The sequence below is a fragment of the Gobius niger genome (assembly GCF_951799975.1).
Source record: "Gobius niger genome assembly, chromosome: 13".
Lineage (NCBI taxonomy): Eukaryota > Metazoa > Chordata > Actinopteri > Gobiiformes > Gobiidae > Gobius > Gobius niger.
Genome location: NC_136864.1, coordinates 22,319,640 through 22,341,028, shown reverse-complemented (window position 1 = coordinate 22,341,028; position 21,389 = coordinate 22,319,640). Strand labels below are relative to the sequence as shown.

The 21,389-nt window shown below is 44.5% G+C and overlaps 1 protein-coding gene across 1 annotated transcript in view; it reads left to right on the top strand.

Annotated features, from left to right (window-relative positions):
* Positions 1-967: 967 nt before the first annotated feature.
* cdh2 (cadherin 2, type 1, N-cadherin (neuronal)) overlaps positions 968-21,389 on the top strand; it is a gene marked incomplete at its 3' end in the record, with an annotated part of 94,257 nt that continues 73,835 nt past the window's right edge. The window contains exons 1-2 of the mRNA XM_079569146.1: positions 968-1,283; positions 2,981-3,083. Of these exons, the coding sequence (XP_079425272.1) occupies positions 1,221-1,283; positions 2,981-3,083 (166 nt within the window). The 5' untranslated portion in view covers positions 968-1,220. The remainder of the gene's footprint in view (positions 1,284-2,980; positions 3,084-21,389) is intronic.

The window sequence follows — 21,389 nt, the reverse complement described above, 5'->3', positions numbered from 1 at the left end:
AAAATTGCGTGTCAATTTAGTCGACTAAATTTAAGACTAATTTAGTCGACTTTGCATTTATAATATTCATTATAATCATGTTTAATCTTGTTCCTCTGCTTCATGGAGCTGCTCCACATGAACAAAGCTCAGAGCTGATCCTTTTAGCAGAGAATTTACATGATCTGAGGCTCTTTCAGACGGTCAATAGAAGTTTGGATGATTTTAGTCTCTCCTTTTCATTTTTATTTAGTCTTATTTTAGTCGACTAAAATATCTGGACATTTTAGTCATAGTTTTAGTCTCATGAGAAATTTTTAGTTTAGTTTTAGTCCAATTTTAGTCGTCAAAAATATCACTTTGACTAAAATTAAGACTAAATAGTCGAAGAAATTAACACTGATTCTCTCTATATTCACAAATGTCAAATGTGTCCTCACTCTCCATGCAGTTTCTTATATTTATTATCATCATAATCTACATTTTGCCATATCATTCATTTAGGCAGGGCTTAACTCAATCATCTGTTGTACAAACCAAATAACAAAAAAAAATGAAAATGAAACGGAATTTGGTCGATCAGATGCTTCTCTGCCACTGAAAACGCGAGGAATCCCTTTAGCTGTGGTTTCTGAGCTGCATTGGAAATAGTAAGGAAGTCATTAATTGAATTCCTAATTCGATGTTCCCTTACACCACACCATAGCAATCGCTGAGCCCACCAGAACGAGCCAGAGCGCAACAATTACGCACGAAGAATTCACCCCCCCATCCATCCGGGACGTTTTATCATTTGCTGTGCGCCTGTCCCACGCTCAGCCGCATGGGTGAAATTGGCACTGTGGCCGGCAGGGAGAGACAGTGAGATGGGCGGTTTGTAGCGGCGCGGTGGCCGGGGCTCGTTTGTGTGTGTGTGAGTTTTTTTTTTTTTTTTTTCGTACGACGGGACTAGATGGGAGGGGAGGGAGCGAGAGCCGAGGCAGCCTCCTCAGTACCAGCCAGGCAGTGCTCCGCTTCTCCACTATACGCGCTGGATAGACTGAGGAGCTACATGCTGCTGCCACCGCTGCCTTTGTCGTAGGGGGGGAATATCTTTCCAAGTCGCGGGCTACCAGACGCAGCGCCGAACGGATATTCTCTCTTTTCTTTTTCTTTTTTTTATTTCTTTTTTTTTTATTTCTTTGTTGTCTTTTTGTGTGTGGCACCGCTTGCGTGTTGGGACTACGGGAACACGAGAGACAATGTACTCGCAGCACGAGGGCAGCGGACCGTTCCTCCTGCTCGCTATGCTGGCAGGACTGCAGGTAACGCACGGGTTCGTCAGCAGCAAAACGGGAGTTGATACCGGGACAGTTGTGCGCAATTCTCACCGCTCTCCCACCGCCCCCTTTTCTTCTTCTGCTGTGTTCCGGTGCCTTTCGAGCCGGTTTGCGTCCTCACCGAACCCTTCTTTAACATGTGCGTGTAGTTAAACATACGTCTTCCACGAATTTCCTCGGGAGACTGTGTAGCGGTGGCCAATACCTCGCGTGGTTTATAATCCAAGGGGAGCTAACGGTTCCTTTGCGTGCGCACGACACGCTTTTTAAACTGCCTCGTTTTTTGAAATTGCCATCATGTAATTGTTCCGCGGTGGTGGTGGTGGGACTCGCTGCGAGTTCGTGTTGTTGCTCCACGACTCCGGATCGTTATTGTCTGGGAAGTTAAAGGGGCGCGCATTAACCCAGTTTTGGAGACGGTTATATTTAGTTTGGGTTTTAATATTTATGTGACTGCAGCCTGTCTCCGCGTCCCATGGCGAGTTAATTGCTTTCTCCCTATGAAAAAAAAAAAACACAGGCTATTACGAGCATGCATGAGCGTTGCCTTAAGAAAATCTTTTTAGGTTAATGTAGTTGAAATGAATTAATTATATGCATCAAGTGGATGTAATCTTAAAGGCAGTCGCGTGCTGTCTGTTATCAAGCCTTATGCACTTGACATCGTTGCATTTCTACTCTGGGAACATCTCATTTGGAATCTATAGACTTTACATGCTTTTGTTATGTTGTCAAACCCCCCCCTCTTTCCCCCCTCCCCAAGAATTTTCCATTTAAAATTCTTCTGATTAGACATGGCAAGTGGCACAGTCATCCACAATGCTCTTTGTGAGTCACCTAACTCTTACTCAAATTTTGCTCTGCAGGCAAAAAAAAAACAAGCAATAAAAAAAAAGAGGGAGATGTGGGGAGATAGAATAATCCAGTTAGTGTTCCAGCGGCTAAACTCAATGAGTCCGGCTGTTTTGAGAGATGTTTATAGTCACGCATGGACACCAGAGCATTGCGTTCAGTCACGCTTGGTGACTTTTTTCCCTTTCTGTTAATTTATGCTTGCTGAAAAGACACAAGCTCAACTGTTGGCTGGCAAGTTTCATATCCCCCGCTCCACAGAGTCAAGCCTTGTCCCTGGGCATTATAATCTGGACGGTGTGCCGGATCTCACCCCCAAAAAACAGCATGTTCAATCAAACTGCCTGTAGCGATGACGTCCCCTCACGTTAACACACGCGCTTGCATGCGTTATCCCCCTCATCTCGAAGTTAGCGCCCTGTCACCGTTACACTTTTGAATCGGGCCCGGGCGTTTGCTTTAATGTGGAGTGTTTGTCCAATGCAGTGGGGTTGATCTGAGGGTTAGAACAAGAGAGCGGCTATCACCCCTAACCCCTTTTCGCCTGGGCCCCTTTGGCTGATGGAGGGGGGGTTTACAAATGGTTCTTGTTCCTGCCTAGCCATGCTTTTTGGCTAATGCTTAACCCTTTTGGCCTCATTACTCTAATTGCAGTGTGCGCTATAAAAACAACAGATGCTTTTGTGCAAACGTGGTGAGGACTGCAGGAACATGACCGAGGCGTTTTTTTTTTTTTTTTAGGCAGCCTTTTTTACTTTACGGAAGGTGATTTATGATTGACTTGTTATGAGCCCTTTCCCTCCATCTCTCTTTCTCTCTCTCTTTCACAGATTGCGGCAGAGGGCACCCCCACATGTAAGCCAGGTTTCTCGCAAGAAGTATACAACGTAGTGGTGCCTGATGTCACGGAGAAGGGACAGCCCCTTTTTAACGGTGAGTGGTGAGATTTGACTTCGGCGGTTGGGGTTGCTTATTGCGCTCTTGCCTTGGCGTGTGTGTCTGCGTGAGGGGGTTAGCGAGAGTTGTTTGTTTTTGCATCCCAGGGAGGATCTTGAACAAGCCTGACATATTTTCCCCCCCGTCTCGTCGTCTGCTAGACTTAAAAGGACTTTCCTGTGCTCCGTTACCGGCTCTTTCTTCGGAATATTACACACAAACTGTAAAACTATGTGACCGACTAGCATTTAGCAGCTTTTTACTTCTCTGGGCATACTTTAGCGCTGAGGACGAATTGATTATGCATGTATTTTTCTTCCATTAAACATTCAAAGTGCTTGTGCTGGCATTGCGTAGTTATCACAGGCAATTATTGTGCATTCGTCTCCTGCTAATTAAGCTCCACTTTCATCCAGAAAATGCTTTTACCCATTGTGACTTTATTAAGGGGTGTTTAATTTGCGTTGGCGTGTCAGGTTTCGCACCACACCGCCTGATAAAACCTTAAAATAAAACTGTAGCAACATTTTGGGGTGTCTCGAATGTTGTGATCGCTCTTACGGATCTGTGACAATGTGCTAAGGAGGGGGGGGGGAAGAAAAAAGTTGGCATGACGATTCCAGGAGGATGCAACTAGCACACAAAGCCTCCAGACGGTAATAAAGTCGGTAATACATCACTGGCCGGTTGTTGAAAAAGGCGAGAGAGACAGTGGAGGCTGTTTGGGACCTGAAACTCTTCACACTCGAGTTCGATTTCGCAGCGAGCGCCTAAAAGTCGCACGCTGCCATCGGTGTGTGTCAGGAGACGTGGGGGGGGGAGGAGGCGGGGGAGCGGTGACGGGAAGCAAAAGAGGTCAAAGTATAGGAGGAGATGGATGGGTGTAGCTTTCCTTATAGGTTTTACCTTGTTTGGTGCTTTCGGAGAGTGCTTCTGTACTGTAGACTGGGCACAGTGGTTCTCAAACTTTCCTCTCCCAAGTACCACATCACAAAATATTTCCCCTTCTAAACCTTCTATGGGATTTAAAATAACCTGAACCGGATAAAATGTACCAAGGTGTAAGTCTGGGTGAATGATGTCCCTAGCAGCCAACATACCACAGTGTGATAACTATTGGACTAGGCATTGTTGGATTATCTTCTTTTTTTTGAATAGCTTTATAGATCTACCCGGCTTTACCTTTTTGTGTTGTTTTTCTTTAAAGCACAATGCCGGAGAAGCCACTTTGTGATACAAAAACATGCCGCCAAAGTCACATTATGATGTTGAAATTTAAAACAATGTGTAAGTGCGTTGTCGGTGTCTTTTGATGTTCTTTTGAGTTGTCCCATTTAAGCTTTTTTTTTTTTTTTTTTTTAACTACAGTGCCACTTTTTTCACTCTTTATTCAGTGTTGACAAGTTGCAGGCAGACCAAACAATGGCGACTTGCCGTATAGCTTTCACTTGGCGTTACCTGGTGCACGAGCTCCCCGTTTGATCCCGCAGGTGATGGATTTCCCTTTAGTTGCCTTGTGGATGAGCCGTGACTGGGGAAAGGGTATAAGGGGGGGGTTTCCTCTTTTGTTACACCCCCTCCCCTTTCTTCTCCTTTTATTTTATCTTCTTATCCGCCCCTCCCCCCCGATGGTCTCTATAGAGATTTCCTTGACAGTGGGGCACTACTCCTGTGTCATTGTAATGCGCGGGATGTTAATGAAACTGCATTCTTCGTGGAAAGGCTCCTCCTGTGGCATGTTTTTTAAAAGACAAAGGCCCCCATACTGTGGATTGGAGCTTATACTTTTCCCCCCTCCGCTATTCTGATGTGAAATACGTGCCTTTGACTGGAAATTGGAATTTGTTTGACCTCTTTAGCCACATGCGGGTTAATTCCTAATGTTTCCCAATGTAAGTTTGTCCCCTCCATTGGTTGGAAATAATTGATGATGTTTTGTTATTTAAACTGGCTGACTTACAGAGCAGGTCTTTGTCGCCATTTAAGCGGCGACAAAGACACGGCGGCGGCGGAGCAGCCACTTGGTATTGTTATGTCATTTGTCCATTTCTTTTTAAAAATGTTTATTATGAATGTCTGGCAACAATATTGAACTTCCAAACTGGCCCAGTACCCTCTTGGCTCATCCTACACTGGTAAAGTCGGGCTATGCTACCTGTCACATTCTGTCGATATCTTACAAGCTTACAAAGTATGAGAATTCGCGTCTAATTTTGCGCAATTTAAAATGCCCTGTACAACAACAATGAAAGGGAGATGACAAGCCATATTAACTATCACATTTCTGACTAGGGTTGCACAATATATCTCAAAAAATATCTTATCGCGATATTAGGTGATGCAATATTCGTATCATCGCAACATCACTAAAGTCTTCATCGGATTGATACTGATACATTTTTTTGCGAACTCAGCCAAAAACAAACAATGCATTGAACCTATAAATGTGTGGAAGTTCAGTTTTAGCAAAAACATTTCCTAATTTTGTTCTATTTTAGTCTTGTTTTGGTCCTGATTAGGGCTGAAAGATGTCTCGTTTTCGCATCAACATCGCAATATGAACATTCAAGATATTAATATTGAAAAAGCAAGATATAAACTAAATAGATTTTCTTCAATAACACTGCACTCTTTTGTATTATGATGTTTTTATTTTTCTGAAAAAGGCTTGGTTTTCACCGAACCCGTAGGTATATCGTATCGATCAATATCGAGATATCTGGCATAAATATCGAGATATGAAATGTTATCCTATTGTTCAGCCCTAGTCCTGATGTAGTCTTTTTAGTCTCCTTTTGACACCGTTTGCTGAACAACTAGTTACTTACAATTTGTGATTTATTAGAATAGAACATATCGTGTTGAAATGGTTTAGAGAAATATCGCAATAATATTGGTATCGCGATAACGATATTATCGCATATCGCAAGTTTGCTTCAGTATCATTCAGCCCTATTTCTAACTTCCCAATTCTTCGTGGAGATTAGTTTAACGCATGTTTCACAATGCTCAGATAGCTTTACTGTTACTATAGTGCAAACAACGCCTTGCCTGTTTGTTCACAACTGATAAAGAAGAGGAAAGAGATAATTAGATAGACTGCCCACAAAAGGCTTTATTTCCCCCAAATATTTGCTTTTACAAGAGAACCACAAAACATGTACAAGGCCTTTTCGGTACGTTTTTCTGAGTGAAACTGCTTTAGGAGTACAACTCAAGTTTGAAAGAAAACAGGCGTAATACAATATGCACATTGTGAAAGTATCCGTTGCCGTGACCCCCTCTCCGCATGGGCTGCTGCGGCAGAGATGAGCCGCTTCAATATTGTCCCCCACCCAACAATACACATCCTGAACGGGACAGTAAAACCTGGAAATGGAGGCAGTTCGCATGCAAACGGCCCGACATTGTATGCGGCGAATTGAAGACGTCCTGTGTGTTTGATGACGGTAATTGGGGGGACTTTGCCTGGTTAACAGGGCTGATTGTTTGTGAGATTTAATCACGTTCCTCGGGGCATGACTAGGCTGTAGCTCGGAGCTAGCCAAGGGATGCCTCAGTAAGTTTCAAAAGAACAGCTACAACCGTTGACAGTTAACTGCAAAATTCCCCTTTTACTTTTTCTTTGTGTTGTTTAGCGGAGAACAAAGAGGGAAATATGTTACAGGGAAGGCGGGTGCAGTTCCGAGAATCATTAAGTGCCATGATTAGTTGAACATTTTTCCATTGCCAATGATTCGCTTCCAGGAGATTTTCAAAGGGCATGAACTATTGAGGGATTTGGTCTTTTCAGCCTGTACATAAACTGAGCATTATCATTATTTCATCTAGAATACAGTTTCACCAAGTATTGTGCACTGCCAACAAATCTTCAATCAAGATTTTTCATTTTCAATGGCCATGTCCTTTTGAAAACACGTAATGCTTTTATGGTGTCTTACCAATTGTACATTAAAAATATGCAACCTTGTACATTTTGAACAGAACACTACGCCTGCCTAGAGACACTCTAACCTTGCAGTCCCTATCTACCTTACTAGCGTGATCGAGTGACTTATTTTTCCAAATTGCATTTAATTTCAGGTAGGCTGCAGGTGGTTTGTCCCTGGGTTCCCTAATAGAATTGCGGCGGCTTCAGAGAGCTGACACACATTGCACTGTATTCTTCTTGTTTCCCACATGAGGTCTTTAAAGCATGGGTTGCTCTGTGTGAACCAGTCGGAACATTATTCAGCAGAGGTTTCCCTTCCCAAAAGTGGGTTAATGAGAAGCCCAAAAGCCTAATTGAGCTTAATACACACTCTTATGCCATCCCCACCCCCGCCCCAAACCATTCATTTCATTTCTGGTTGTTGTGTTTTTTTTCCCCCCTCCCTTCGCCTCCGACACCCCACAGCTTGGTGGTTTTACTTTGTTTTCTTCATTTATGCAAGCACAAGGGGAGCGTGTTTACAGTCTGCTTCAGCATCCATTAGATCAAGAAAAGCCCTGTCAAGAAAGTCCGGCAAGCTAGCAGTGCACGTGGGGGTGGGGGGGGGGTGGATTTCCAGCCGACTAGCTCCGTAATATGATTGGAACAATTAGTGTCAGCGAAGAGAACACGAATTGGACGAAAATCTCCCAGGCTAAATGTATCTAGTTGATCTAACATTAGGGGTAAGTGCATCTCTTTGCTGTGTTGGTGCAGGCCGGACCTCTTTTTCAACTTCAATTGGCGATTTCGACAACAACCTTGACATTCCGCCTTAAGAGGAGCCATGTTTTTTTTTGTCATTTGTTTTTGGTTCTCCACACATCACTGAGACTCTGATGGCCCCTGGTACAGCCGGGGCCGCGCTAGTGTTTTTAAGGGGGCCCCCTCTGTTTGGCGAGACGTGACCCCGCTCGACCCTCTCCTGTAAACTTAAGCCAAGTGCTGGTACTCCAGGCCCTTTCCTGCCCTAAAATTGGAGGAGAAACGGGGAGTTGGAGAGCAGTTTGAATTGAGGACCAGCCCAGAAGGGGTCCTGACCTATCACCAGGGGGGGCTGCAGATGCACATCGTATGGCGGGCGTGTCGTCGTGGATGGCAGATTTGATTTATAAGTGAAAAGACAAAGTGATCTCTTGACAAAAACAAATTCCAATATGTCCAGGGTGAAATGCACAGTCCCGGATATTCGTTTATTTATGATGTAGAGAATTTATAATCTCACGAAAGTAGCAATCAGAGCCTGTATCTAACTTTATTGACTGACAATCATACATTAAGAAGCAGCAGCTGTCCAATCCTTGTGAAAAATACATCATTAGGGATTACGAATACCTTTTGAAAATGGGTCTGAGAAGCGTAGTTGGATCAGCAATAGAAAAAAAACGTCCACGCCTCCATGTTTAACACATTTGCACATAGGCTTTAACTCAAAGTAGTCACTGAAGCGAGCTAGCTGTCAGTTAAAAAAAAAAAGAAAGATGTCCTTTGTCGAATTCTTTTGCGGTGTTGAGGTCTGCAGCGGCGATTGCGACAGCTGAATTATTGAACAGTTAAACACGACTTCCTTAATTCAAATCCCTCTCGGAGATTAAATCCAGTGCAGTCATCAGGCCGCTCGTGTGCCACTGTGAAGCCCATTCTTTTGAATCCCACTGGGACTGCTGCATGTCTCACATATTCCTTTTTATCATGGCGGGACATCAAGGCAAGCCCCGCGATCAGTCTCCTTTTTTGGTGAGCCCATCTAAAGCCCAGCCATATATTTTTCAAGCTAAGGCGGCAGTTTTCCTTCGAGTTTATTTGCAAGCGCTCCACTGCCCCCAACCCCCTTTTCCCCACCTTTTTTCAGTGTCCGATCAATAAATCCAGGGTCTTTGTTTGGGGTGATCAATATGTTGTAATGAAGGCCACACTCCAGTTCCCAGCTAAAGCATCACTGGCGGCTGGGAGTGGGCTCTGCTTTATTTTTTTATTGTTATGAGGCTGCATAAATTTGAGTTCTATCGCTGTGCCTGTCTTCTGTGTTTTCCTAGGAGCACTATGGCCTAGATAACTACCACATATTGAGATGGCAGATTGAATCTTGGTTGGCGGTATGTGGTTCTGGATGGTAACCTTTGAAGCGGTGTTGCCTTCAACATGAAATACAAGTGCTCTTGGGAAGGCCAACATGGCTATATATTAGAATATTAAGTAGGGTTGCAAAAAATATTACAAGGTTATGCTTTTGGAAGACTTGGTTTATTCCTTTCTCTGCAAGATGATCCATACTAAAGGAATCGTGGATTTCAGACAAAATGACATTTTTCATATCTGGGCACAGTAGTTTTACTGTGTTAAATGCCTTGGTTTGAGGTCTGTTTTCTCATTTGGTAATTAGCTCATATAGCTAGCGTTGTCATTTCTCTAGCTAGGAACGAATGTTAAACAAATCACTGAAATACAAGTCACTGAAATATTACAGGCTACTTTGTTGTTGACATTGAATATATTACCAGAGTCCCTAATTTAGTAAAGCCTTATTAAAAGATTAGCCCGTATGCAGTCCAAAACACAAATGCATTAATAATGCTAGCATATTTGAGCACCCATCTGTGGCTAATAGGCACTGCATTCCAGCCACCTTGATAACACTACGCGACGGGGCATATTTTATTTACGCCTGACCTTTTAAAAAGTTTGTTAACTAAACCGCAAGGTAGCTTAGCAAATAATTTGTCCTTATTAGGCGGCGAGGACGGAGAACGATGATTATTTTTTCCCCTTTCTACAGCCTGGGTCTGACATTGCCCTCACGCCTCCTCATCCCCTCGCTTCATACTCTGCTCTTATCGGCTGCCGGCCCCTGCCCTCAGCTGTTGGCAGTCGCTGGTGTGCGCGACGTCTACCATTGGCCAGTTGTTAATGTGTCATAGCTGTGCTGAATGTGTGCGGAGGTTTGTCCTTGGCGTATAATTAGCTTGTCTAACCCAGACGCCTCTCAGCGCTGGTGGTGACGTGGTGGCGCACCAATAATTGTGCATCTCTTGTATTAAAGACTTGCGAGGAGCAAACTGTTTGGACAAAACTTCAACAAACTGTCAAACCGGCTGTATAATCCTAACTGCCACTTTAAGACTCTTGCCAGTAACTACAAATCTGATTGTTTACTGCCAGCCTCCGAGACTCTGGACTCTGGATTTGATAAGCAGCCTTTCAAGTGTATGGCACTCTTCACACTGCCATGTAAAGGTCAAGGGAAGGTTGCAGAGTACGCATGTACAGGCATCAGTCGCCTAATGCACAAGGAATGTCAAGGCTTGCTAATCTTGATATTCTGATATGCAGTATTTTAGCATTAGCAACAAAATTATCTGAGGTTTATTTTGCTTTTATGGAAGACAAAGGCAATACTAGTAGGGCAGGGCGATATGGACCAAAGGTCCGCAAAGTGAGAGCTGTGAAATTAAATGTTAAGTCAAAGTCAAAGCCAAATACGAGTAGTTTTATGGAAAACTCAATAAAACTATTGAGTTATCAATAAAACTTAAACTACTTGAAAACTCTATAAAACTACTACTACTTACACATGTAAACATAAAAACTGTATGACAAAGCTCCATAAGGTGCATATTTAATACAAAAAAAATATATTTGGGACAAAATAGCCTATAAAATAAAATGGGTCAATCTTTTCTGAGGGCAGCATTTATATATGAAGAGATAACAAAACAAAGTGCTCAGCTTAAGATCAACTTTTTGAAATATCAACTTGAGATGACCTGTTTCTTTTTGTTAACTTAATAGCTTATCTGAATTTGAAATATCCCGATATATGCGATATGGTCTAATTCCATATCTCATTTAAAAATATATCGATATAACTTAAGTATCGATATATCGCCCAGCCCTAAATACTAGCTAGCATTATCTCCAAGCTTGAGGAATGTTTAGATTTTTGGTGTTAGCCTTTATAGCTACGCGCAAGATAACGACAAACGCATTTCAAGTTAATATCTCGATGCTAAAAAACATCTCAAATAGCTCACTGGTTGAAATGAAAACTCGTACGTCAGGTAACACGTTTCCAAAGAGTTTCAAATCTCCGTTATAATTGCAATATCGAGCAATATCGCTGTCCCTCGCTCGCCGCTAACTGCGTTGTCCAAACCATGTTGCTTATATGAGCCACCCAGCCGCTCTCCAAATTTGATAAACACACCCTTTCAAGCGTATTGCCCTTTTCACACCGCCATGTAAAGGTTAGCCAGGGGTTTTACAGCGTCCTACAGCGCACCTGGGTCACTTCAGGCGTGTCTCTCTCTCTCTCTCTCTTCCCGTATGGCAACACTTAAAACTTTATTGTTCGCTCTTTTTTTTCATTCAAACGACTGCCAGCTGAGGTGTAAGAGATTTATTTGTTTTCCGATTTCTGGGAGAGCGCCTATGCCGTTTTGAGAGCAGAAGCCATAGCTGGAAGAAGAAGAAGAAGAAGAAAAAAAATGACACCTTTGCAAATTGCGGCGTGACTGGCACCACGGTTTCCACTGTGTTTAATTTCACTTTGGAAGAACACCCAGGCAGCGCAACACAAGATGACCCTTCCATGTAATGAGGCCGTGTATAAATAGCCATATTGACCTGACTTTTTTTTTTTTTTTTTTTTCTGCATATATGCCTCTTTTTATAACTAGGCTAGGAGTGTTGTTTTTCCCCACCGGCGCCACGTTAGACGCCAAGGCGAGGAGTGAAAATGCCAGCTTGCACAACAGAGACGATACATCAAGCGCTATGAAGTGAATTGTTTACTTTTCGGGCAGGAACTGATTTGTAGATTTCACTGCCATTTCTCTTCTTGCAGTCACTTTTTTTGTTTTTCGGAGTCGGTCCAGCAGACAACACCATATCTCTTCTCCGGAATGCGCGTTCTCTACAAAGGGAAAACTCTTGTCGGCGGCGTTGCCCCCCAGCTGTTTAAAGTACGATCCACGTGTTTGATATTTGACCCCTCCGTTTTGCTTTTGGCCGCGCTTCTTTTTTTTCATAGAGAAAATCAATCTGATTTTCTATCCGAAAATACCCCCAAAATCCCTCTGCGCTTTTATCTTTTTTTTTTCCGTCCCGGATGAGTCCTTTTTGTTTGTGCGGCAAAAGCGTCGCTACAAGGAGGCAAATACGGTAAATATTGTTCAAAGCAAATCGTTCTTTCGCTGTAGCTTGGTGAGTGGAGGGTCACACACACTAATGAAAATATTGTAATAACTGGAGCGTTCCATTTTGAAAACTCCCACTGCGCTCGGGAGTACAACGGCAATTGCCACTCCATTCTTCTTTTGACAACAAAGAGAAATCTGAAGCAGGGTTGCATTAATTGACCCAGATACTGTAGCCACTTTCACAAAAGGCCGACATCCTGCTTTGGGGAGTTGGGACAGAGACGACTACCTCCTGCGGGCCACGCCAACTATTGTGTTCCGGCGAGGGCTTCAATTACAACGCACCAGCGATTCTCCGGACACTAGCCCCCCTGATGACTGGCTAGGTCATATCTCGTGACACTGTCCATGCATCCTTTTTTTTTTTTTTTTTTTCCCTCCCCCCCTCCTCGTCTTCTCGTCGTTTGTCACCCGTTCTCCAACAAGCGAAGATAGAAGGCCTCCCTGGGCTTTGTACAGTGATTGATGTGGCTTAATTGAGTAATGCAAGGACAATACAGAAAGCATTTAGCCTGCCCTCCTTTCTGTTCTTTTCTTTTTCTCGCTTCCTCCGACTTGACTTCTCGGGCGTGACCTTGGGAGAGAGAAAAAAAATGCGACACCGGTCAGGGGTGTGATGTGTGATTCGGAGCGGTGTTGGTAATATTTTTGATGGATGGCTGTCTGAGTAGTAGTGAAGATGGTGCTTATAGATACTTCCGTGCGGTGCCTTTTCTGAAAGCGCTCGATGCGGCGCTGTAAGCTATGGCCTGTAGAGGAACAGGATATGAATGAAACACTGTCGCTCAGCCGTGATTGATCGTATCTGCGCCGAGGACCGGTCGGTGGCCAGGGATTTTGATTTGCACTTTCACAAAGCTGTGCCATTCGGTACTATATAGGGAGACATGTTATTGAAATGTCAAATGTACTTTGCAGTGTTGCTGGCCCAAACCGAATGTTGAAAGGCACACTGCGTAGCAACTTGGATTCTTCTGTTTCCAGCTGAAAGATAGATCCTTATGTTCATATCTCGATATCTCAATGTCGGATGAGGACCGAACCTATTTAAAACTCTCATTTTGCTCCCTTAAACGGCTATTTAAGGATTTTTGACATAGGGCCTCATTTCCTTATTATCCACCGTGTTGTTGATTCCTGGAGAGATATGTATATTTTTTTATTCCTTATATTTGAAGAGTTTAGTGGTGCTCGGCTAGTGCTAGGCTAGCGCATGTCTATGGTAACTAGTAGCCTGCATTAAAAGCAGTCTGACCCAAATACAGTGCACCTGAGGCAAATCACATAAAACGCCAGAACACTGATATACATGTCTGTGTTGACTGAATAGTTTTTGAAATATAACCATTTTGCATTTACAAGTACTGGAGCAGCATCAGCTTCCTGGTTGTGAGCTACGCAGCGGCGGAGTGATCTGCTCGGTTTCCGGATCTACAGTAGTTTGTTTACCTGCGACTGGCATTACTACACGTGGAATTCACAAAGGAGCTTTCTACAAATCAGATAAAGCAACGTTTGGAGGACTACCAGATGATTTTAAAGAGGTTTTTAACACAGGCTACTAGTTACCATAGACATGCGCTAGCCTAGCACTAGCCTAGCACCACTAAACTCCTCAAATATAAGGACTGCATGAATAAAAAATAAACAAAATTCTCACTCTGGATAACTAGGAAATGAAGCCCTATTTCAAAAATCCTGAAATATCCCTTTAAGTCAAGTCTCCATGGAGATGAAGACGTCAGAAGACCAGAAGACGTCATGCTCTCAGTGAAGCTAGCATCATTTCCATGGACATGGGGTTAATCGTTTTCAAAAGATTGTATTCCTTTGTGAAACTTCAGATACACTACACACTACACACACAAGCTAAATTTCCCTATGTTACATGGCGCAGTATGACTATAAAGTTGTTTTATACCCTTGTGCTGCTACAAGAAGCCGTGATGTGCTATTGATTTCCTGTAATCCTCAGCAGCAATTAGCAAAACGTATGATCCCGAGGGGAATTTTCAAAGATTGCTCTCCGTCTCATTATTCAACAGCGCTGCAGATACATTTTCCGTATATGACGCCGTATACGCCTTTCGCGCGCCAGCCTCCCTAATCACGCTTACCTTTTACACACGCCAAGCTGATGTTAAAGTCCAGCCTTGCTTTGTAATTGGGGACATTGCCCTTGTCGCCTATTCAAACAGTGGGTTCATTAAGACGAGCAGATGTAGCCGACTGCATTAGCCGTCCCCGGTGATGTAGTGCGCCCGGGCCTGCTGACACCGGAGCTCGCCATCGCACCGAAGATATTATGATTGACCCGCAGCAATTTCCAGTCTCCATTTGAGCGCACACAGTGGCATTGAGCAACATATCGCTCTGCGGCCTGCCTTGTCTGGGCTTATATTATCTCTGCCTCTGTCGATATTTACTGAGGCATTAAAGAGCGTGCAGCATGTCGCCACTTTATTTCCTGTAGCACCGGCTGCGCAGTGGGAGCCGAGCCGGAGGAGGTGGATTCTCACTGAAGGGTATAACCGGCGCCCCGAGCTGCGGGGATGGAGCTCCAATAATTTCATGTGGAAGCGCACTTCGCACGGGTAACCTTGTGTCTCCAAACTGTTTTTGGCAATGGGAGAATTCGCTCGAGCGCCGGAAAACCAAGGAAATGTCAAGTGGTATCAGTTTTGGAATTAAGATTTGGGGTTGTTGTTAATTAAATCTTGCAGAAACGGCACTGGAGCTCGGAAAATTAGACTAGAATTGAGCTGTTTAAACAAATTCTTCTCATTCGTTGCTATGCGTAGGGAATTTACCGCTGAACTCAACCGCTGCAACTTAATCGTCGCTATATTTTAGAAATACGTTTCAGTTCTTCCTTTTTTTCACGCACCGTTCTAGGCGGACACTGCAGTTTTGCCCAGTGCAACGAGCGCAAGAGCCAAGCAATTAATTTAAATCTATAAATTTGCCTCTAATGCTATGCAATCTCATTTGTACATGACAAAGATTGCGCTGCATGCCGGCCAGCAGGGGATGAAGAGCATTAATCCTAACACTCCTAATTCCTCCTTAATTTGCAAATGGAGAAAATCAGGGACAAAGAAACCCCAGTGGGCAAACTTCAGCGATTCCACTCCACAACATGAACGTTCAAAGCACATCTACAGTAGAGTAAAATGATATAGACATTAGACAACTGAGATCCTTCCTTAATCTCATGGTCGTGGGAGGAAACTTTCAAGGTATGACACACGGATTGGACCATTGCACGTCAGGACATTGTGCAGAGGAGCTGTTTGAGTCACTTATTGGTTTTCCCTGTTTGCTCAAGACATATCTTTCATATTGCAGCCTCGCTCACTTGATCTTTTGAAGCTTTTACTCCACCGCAGAGACAAATTTCAAAGCGTCTTACATTGATCTGGCGGAGCTGATCTCATAACGGCGCACGCATTTGCTCGGTTTTTTAACGTCAGCAGCGCCGCGCTCCGAGACGCTCCTATTTACGGCCCATCGACGAAGAGTCCGGCGGCGTGAGGGAAAGCACTCCATCTTGTCCAGGCCCCTCGCGCGTCAGCCCCGCGCTCTTTCCGCTAAAGTGTTCTAAGCACCGTGACCTTTTGCAGAAGATAAGCTCCCTTTGACTGACTTGGAAGACTTTCGGAATCACGGCGGCAGAGCGTTAATTTACAGCATTGCTAACCATACGAGGGCTCCGAGCCAAGGTTATTGACCTTTCGCAGCTGTCACTAGTGATCGAGGGGGGCGCCGGACCCGCGGGTGAAAATGAATTGGGCTTATTAAGAGGCATGGCGTTTCAATCCAAAACCTGCGGGCCAACTTTTTCATATTCATCGCTTCTCATTTGAATCATTACGTTTCCCTTCTTCTTTTTTTACATCATTGGACCAGTTGGCGAAATGGGGGGGCGGTTTCTCTTTTTCTTTTTTTTTTACATGCTTCCTGAATCCCAATGCCCAGGGATCAGGGGAGAAATGCATGAACTGCCTGAGGATTAACACTCCAGAGTACAGAAACGCATTACGGCAGCACTTCCTCCTTGCACTCGGGTCATCATTATCAGCCGAGGGATTGCGCCGCGGATTTTGGAAACGCTAATCAAAGGTGTCCTTTTTTTTTCTTCCTTCTTTTCCCCCTTGCAAGTTTTTGTGTCCACAATACCCATCATCGTGGCATTAGCGTGTGGACAGGAATCGGCGGAAACAAATCTCCACAGGAAATCAAAATGAGGAGTGTTGTGTGTGTGTTGTGTGTGTGTGTGGTCCACTGAGAGGGTTTGGGAGAGACTAGATCAAATGCATGTTATTTCAGCTCTGTCCTGCCAGTCGGTAAAACCAAGTGGGAGGCAAGGGAGAACTGCATTTTATATTGGATCAACAAGCTATGATGTTATTATTTTCTTTACTCCTAGCCTTAGCGGTAGTGTTTATAATCATTCCGGGTCCCTTATGGATTGGATATAAAACCATTTTTATTGACTCTGGAGGGGTTTGATGCATTGTTTCTTCCTAGGACCTCACTCGCTTCCCAGTGGAGCTGAATAAAGGGGCGAGGGGAGGGAAAAGAAACTCTCTTCATGTGTCATTCGGCAGCCCCAGTGAAAGTCCACCTTGCATTACATTTGTAAAGATTCGCTCCAATTATACATCTATCTTATATGGCACGGGCGGGCTTAGGCCTAACCTCGTTTAAAAGCCCCCCCCGGAGGTCCCTCCTCATGCCATCCTCGGCAGTATTAATTTAGAGGAGCTTGTTGACAAAATTTCAAGTGTTTGTGTGTTCCCTGAGAGGAAGCCAGGCTAATGCATTAGGATCTGGCCTGCTCCCTAGCGTTGTGACAGACTTGCGGGCCAGGTGGAGTGCTTTCACCGGATGTACCGTGTCTGGAAGTAGCAGGGCGGGGAAAAAAAATGTTATTGCCGTGCTTCGGGTAGTGGGTACATTTGAGCGAGAGGGTTATTTTGGAACCTGAAAAGCTCTATATCGAGGGGAGGAAAAAAGAAGAAAAAAAAAAAAGCTTAGGCCTTCGAGGAGAGACTGCACGGACAAGTGGGTGCCAGCTGATGTGGCGAAACAGGCGCTTAGGGTATGTTCGGTCTGTGGCTAAATATGGTGGCCGCTCTGAATCGGAAGGTTACAGGGAGTTCACGGTCAAAATGGACTGACCACATATCGAGGGAATACAAAATCCCACTGGTATTTGAAGTATTTCTTATGTTGTTGTTGTTGCACAAAGTTGGCAAAGCTGTATTTTTGCTATGCTTGATCTTGCTTCCTGGCGTGTTATATTAGCTATTAGCATATTCACGCCTTAGTAATGCATTCAAGTTAGTAGAGCTTTTTAAAACCATTTCTAGACTCTGTTTTGTTATAGCTTGATCTTGATAAATCAAGATCAAGATCATTGAAAAAAAAAAAAAACACGATTATTTTGGTCATAATTGAAATCCCGATTATTCAAATGACCATTTTTGCCTTTAAAAAAAAAAGTCTATCTTTATTTATTTATTTATTAATCAAAAAACTGCTGAATATTTTATGTTTTCTGAGCAGTCATAAAAGTACAAATGATTTCAAGTATGCCTCGATTAAGGAGAGGTCTCTGTTTCACACCTGCCCCCTGCTGGTCAGCCCGCACACCTGCGCAAGCAAACTGAGTAGCGCGGCCTGATCTGACATCATCACACAGCGCAGTTCGTTTTTGAGCCATGGCACGTGAAATGCAAAGGGAAAACAATCCCAGCAGCATGAAATAATGTAAGCCTGCTTCGATTATGCCGATTTAGTAATCGTTTAGAGTAATAATCGTAATCGAATTTAGATTAATTGCACAGCCCTAGCCTGACGGTAGGCTACATGGAGGGTTGAATATTCCACAACTTGGTGCTTTGTGTGAAAACTTTGAGAACCACTTTGACAGAGCAGTGGGGCCATATGTAGCCCCTGACAGCCCCCCCCCCCCCCCCCCCCCCCCTTTCACAAACAACAGGAAGCAAAAACACACTCTTGTCACCGTTTTATCACTACCTGATGGATTTAATCGCACCTCTCCTACCGGTCGGCGCTGCGGTTGCCACGGTTACGGGTGTTAAAACCAATAAGAGCATTAATTCCATTTAGTTGTTTATACTCTGCGGGGCCTGTAGCAGTCGGTGAGGATGTCCACTTTACACAAACGTATACTCTCACCAGCTCCGGCGGAAATCATGCTGCTCAGGTCTGTTATTTTCTGAAAATGGGTCGAAAATGCTTCAGCCTGGAAGATGTAGTTATTGTCAAAGTTTTCTCCACTGCAAAAAAAAAAAAAAAACTTTCAACATCAGTGGTAAAGCTACACAACTGACCATGTATTTTTTTTCATATAAGGGTTTTTTCACATAATGACAGCAACCATTTTTGTCTGACGGACCCCCCTCTGAGTACTCCACTAAAGTACTCCACTAAACACTTAACTGAAAAGGATAGCGTTTCTAATGTTCTAATAGCATTTGCTCCTTATCTCCTTATTTCCACTGAAGTTTTCTGTGTGGTGTTTGTGAGACTCTGACCACAATTCAAAATCCCCCAACATAAAGCATGCTGACCACTTTATTACCGCGCTCTAGTCGTAACGTTTGTTTGGAGTCTACCCCACTCCTTCCACTCAGGGGGTCTGACTGGCTAAATACCAGAGACACAACTGTGCTTACCCCCCCCCCCCACTCTCTGAGCTTCCCCTCTGCCCCACCAGGAATGTGTTGTCCAATTGCGCTGAGGGTCAGAAGACACAAGCCCGCCTTTGTTTTGCCTATGCCAGTCCGTGCGCTGCGGCGGTATAGTAGGCAACACCAGCGCGCATTGTTCCATCTCCACATCTGTTTCCAAAGATTGAGGAGCTGCCTAAAACGGGCACATTTATTCCCGAGCTTTTAACGCTGTATATTAATTCAATTCATTGCCCTGAGACAGCCATGCATTCTTCACTGTGCGGTATTTGTAACTTGTTAAGCTATTTTAAGCCTCTCCGACACATTTAAACAATCTGGATTCGTGAGGCAAACGGCGATGTGTGGCTCTCCGGTAATAGATATTTGATGAAACAAGAACAATAAAAGCCACTTTGAGATATCCCAAAGTTTAGACACGCATGCGTGCTCGACACTTTTAACAACTTCATGCATTCGGATTTATTCATGCCGTGGACTCTGCGTGCCGCGAAACCACGAGAGGTAGGACGGGGGAGATTCGGCATCGTGGCTGTTCTTTCGCGTCGTTGTGCGCCACTGACGGTAATCGGGGAAAGCTCATGAGCAAACACAAGGGCCTTTTGTTACTTTTTAAACGGCAGGCAAACTAGCGAGCCAAGCACTCTCTCTCACGCTAAGCACCTTATGAGCACACGGCTGTTGCGTTCATTAAAAGTGCGCGTGTAATTGGTGCATGTCGAAGTGGTGTGCTGGGAAAGGCGTTCTGTGAAACCCCACATCCAGCCAAAGCAACGTCCAGCCTTTACCTCAGCTCCTGCAGCGATCCCCCCAGTCTCCATTTATCGGTCGATCTGCAATGCAGTTGGAAAATGCAATTGCACCTCATTGATTGGTGTCTGCGTCTGAATGGGCCGGTTCAGACTGCAGGAAACGTGCATAAGCGGGAATGGCGAGTTCTTGCGCATTCACCTTACACGTCCCACATCTGGTACCTTCTTGAGATCCATTGTGCCGCGTGGGCGCAGGCGACGCCGGCTTCTGCCTGCGCTTATCATGCCTTCCGCCAGGCCAGCAAACCGGGCTTGCATGAGTACAGCTGCAATCTTTCCTGTGTGGGGATAAGTGGGGATTGGCATGTCGCTGGCCGTTACGAGTGGGCTCCTTGTTGTGTTCAGCAATGCAACAGCTGTGCGGAGCTTTTTTCCACCCCTCCCGTATGTGTGGACAGTGGACCCAATCGAACGAACGAACGAGCAAAGACTTTCTTACTCTGGCTCTTGGCTCGGAGCTAAACAAACGTTTGGGCCATGTGTTGTGGATTACCGTCGGGGCTACTCGGATCAATTTTTCTTGTCGCAGAATCAGATGCGTACAGTTGCGGTTGTAGAAGGGCTTTTAAAAAAAAAAAAAAATCAAGATATGTCAACAGGTTTATGATTCAATGGAAAACACGTGTCCCCCCCCCCCCCCCCAAAGTCTAACCAAGACCGCTGATTTTGGGAATGATTGAAAGTTCCACTGGCCAGAAATTCCACTTAACGTTCAGAGATTTAGCTTGGTCTATTCATCTTGAAAATCGGAATTCAAGGGGGTAGTGTCAACTCAAAGAATTAGAGCACTTTCCACATATACAAAGCTAGCTTGCTCTGATTATTTAAGGTTAAGGTAGACCTCTGCAGCCGACCCCAATTAATCCATCCTGGGTAAACTTGTCAGGCGCAGTGAATATCCCCTTTGGACACCAACGTCTACATATCTAGAAATAGTCCTTTGCTTACGAGTACCTAGCTTGAGGATTGGCATTTTGGGAATTGGCAAGTAGGGAATGTCTTTATGATGAGCAACATGGCGAACATCATTGGATGGTTTGACTTTCTAATTAATTCTTTTACTGTCTTCTTGTCTAGCCGTCACTCCACGTGCTGGTCTCGGTCACAACTTGGTTAATGCGGTCTCGATCGGAACACGATGCGTCGACACAGGCGTTTTTAGAAGGCTGACTAACACATTAAGGGCGCGTGGTTGCCCGCTCTGCTTACTTCGCCGGCTCTTCGGGCTGTAAACACCTCGTAGTAATGGGGAGGAAGGGCATACGGAGAGTAATTTATGTGCGCAGGAGCGGCCCGAGATGCGCCCTCCCTTTGGGGATTAATGGAAGTCTCTGTCTCTTGTTTCACGCGAAATATGAAAGGGTCTTTGTTGGTAAAGGGTACACCACTGCCAGCAAATGGCGAGCCCCTGTCATATCCAAACAACCCCCCTCCATAACCTCAGAATTCTTTCCCTTCGTCGCTGCTCATCCTTCGCTACAGTATGTTTCTTTTTCAAGTTGCTCATTTGTGATGGTGCAGAACGGAGACACAGGAGGAGACGCCCTCTCTCGCATTGTTTGTATTCACTGTCCCTCCCACGGTTATTGGCTGAGTGGCAG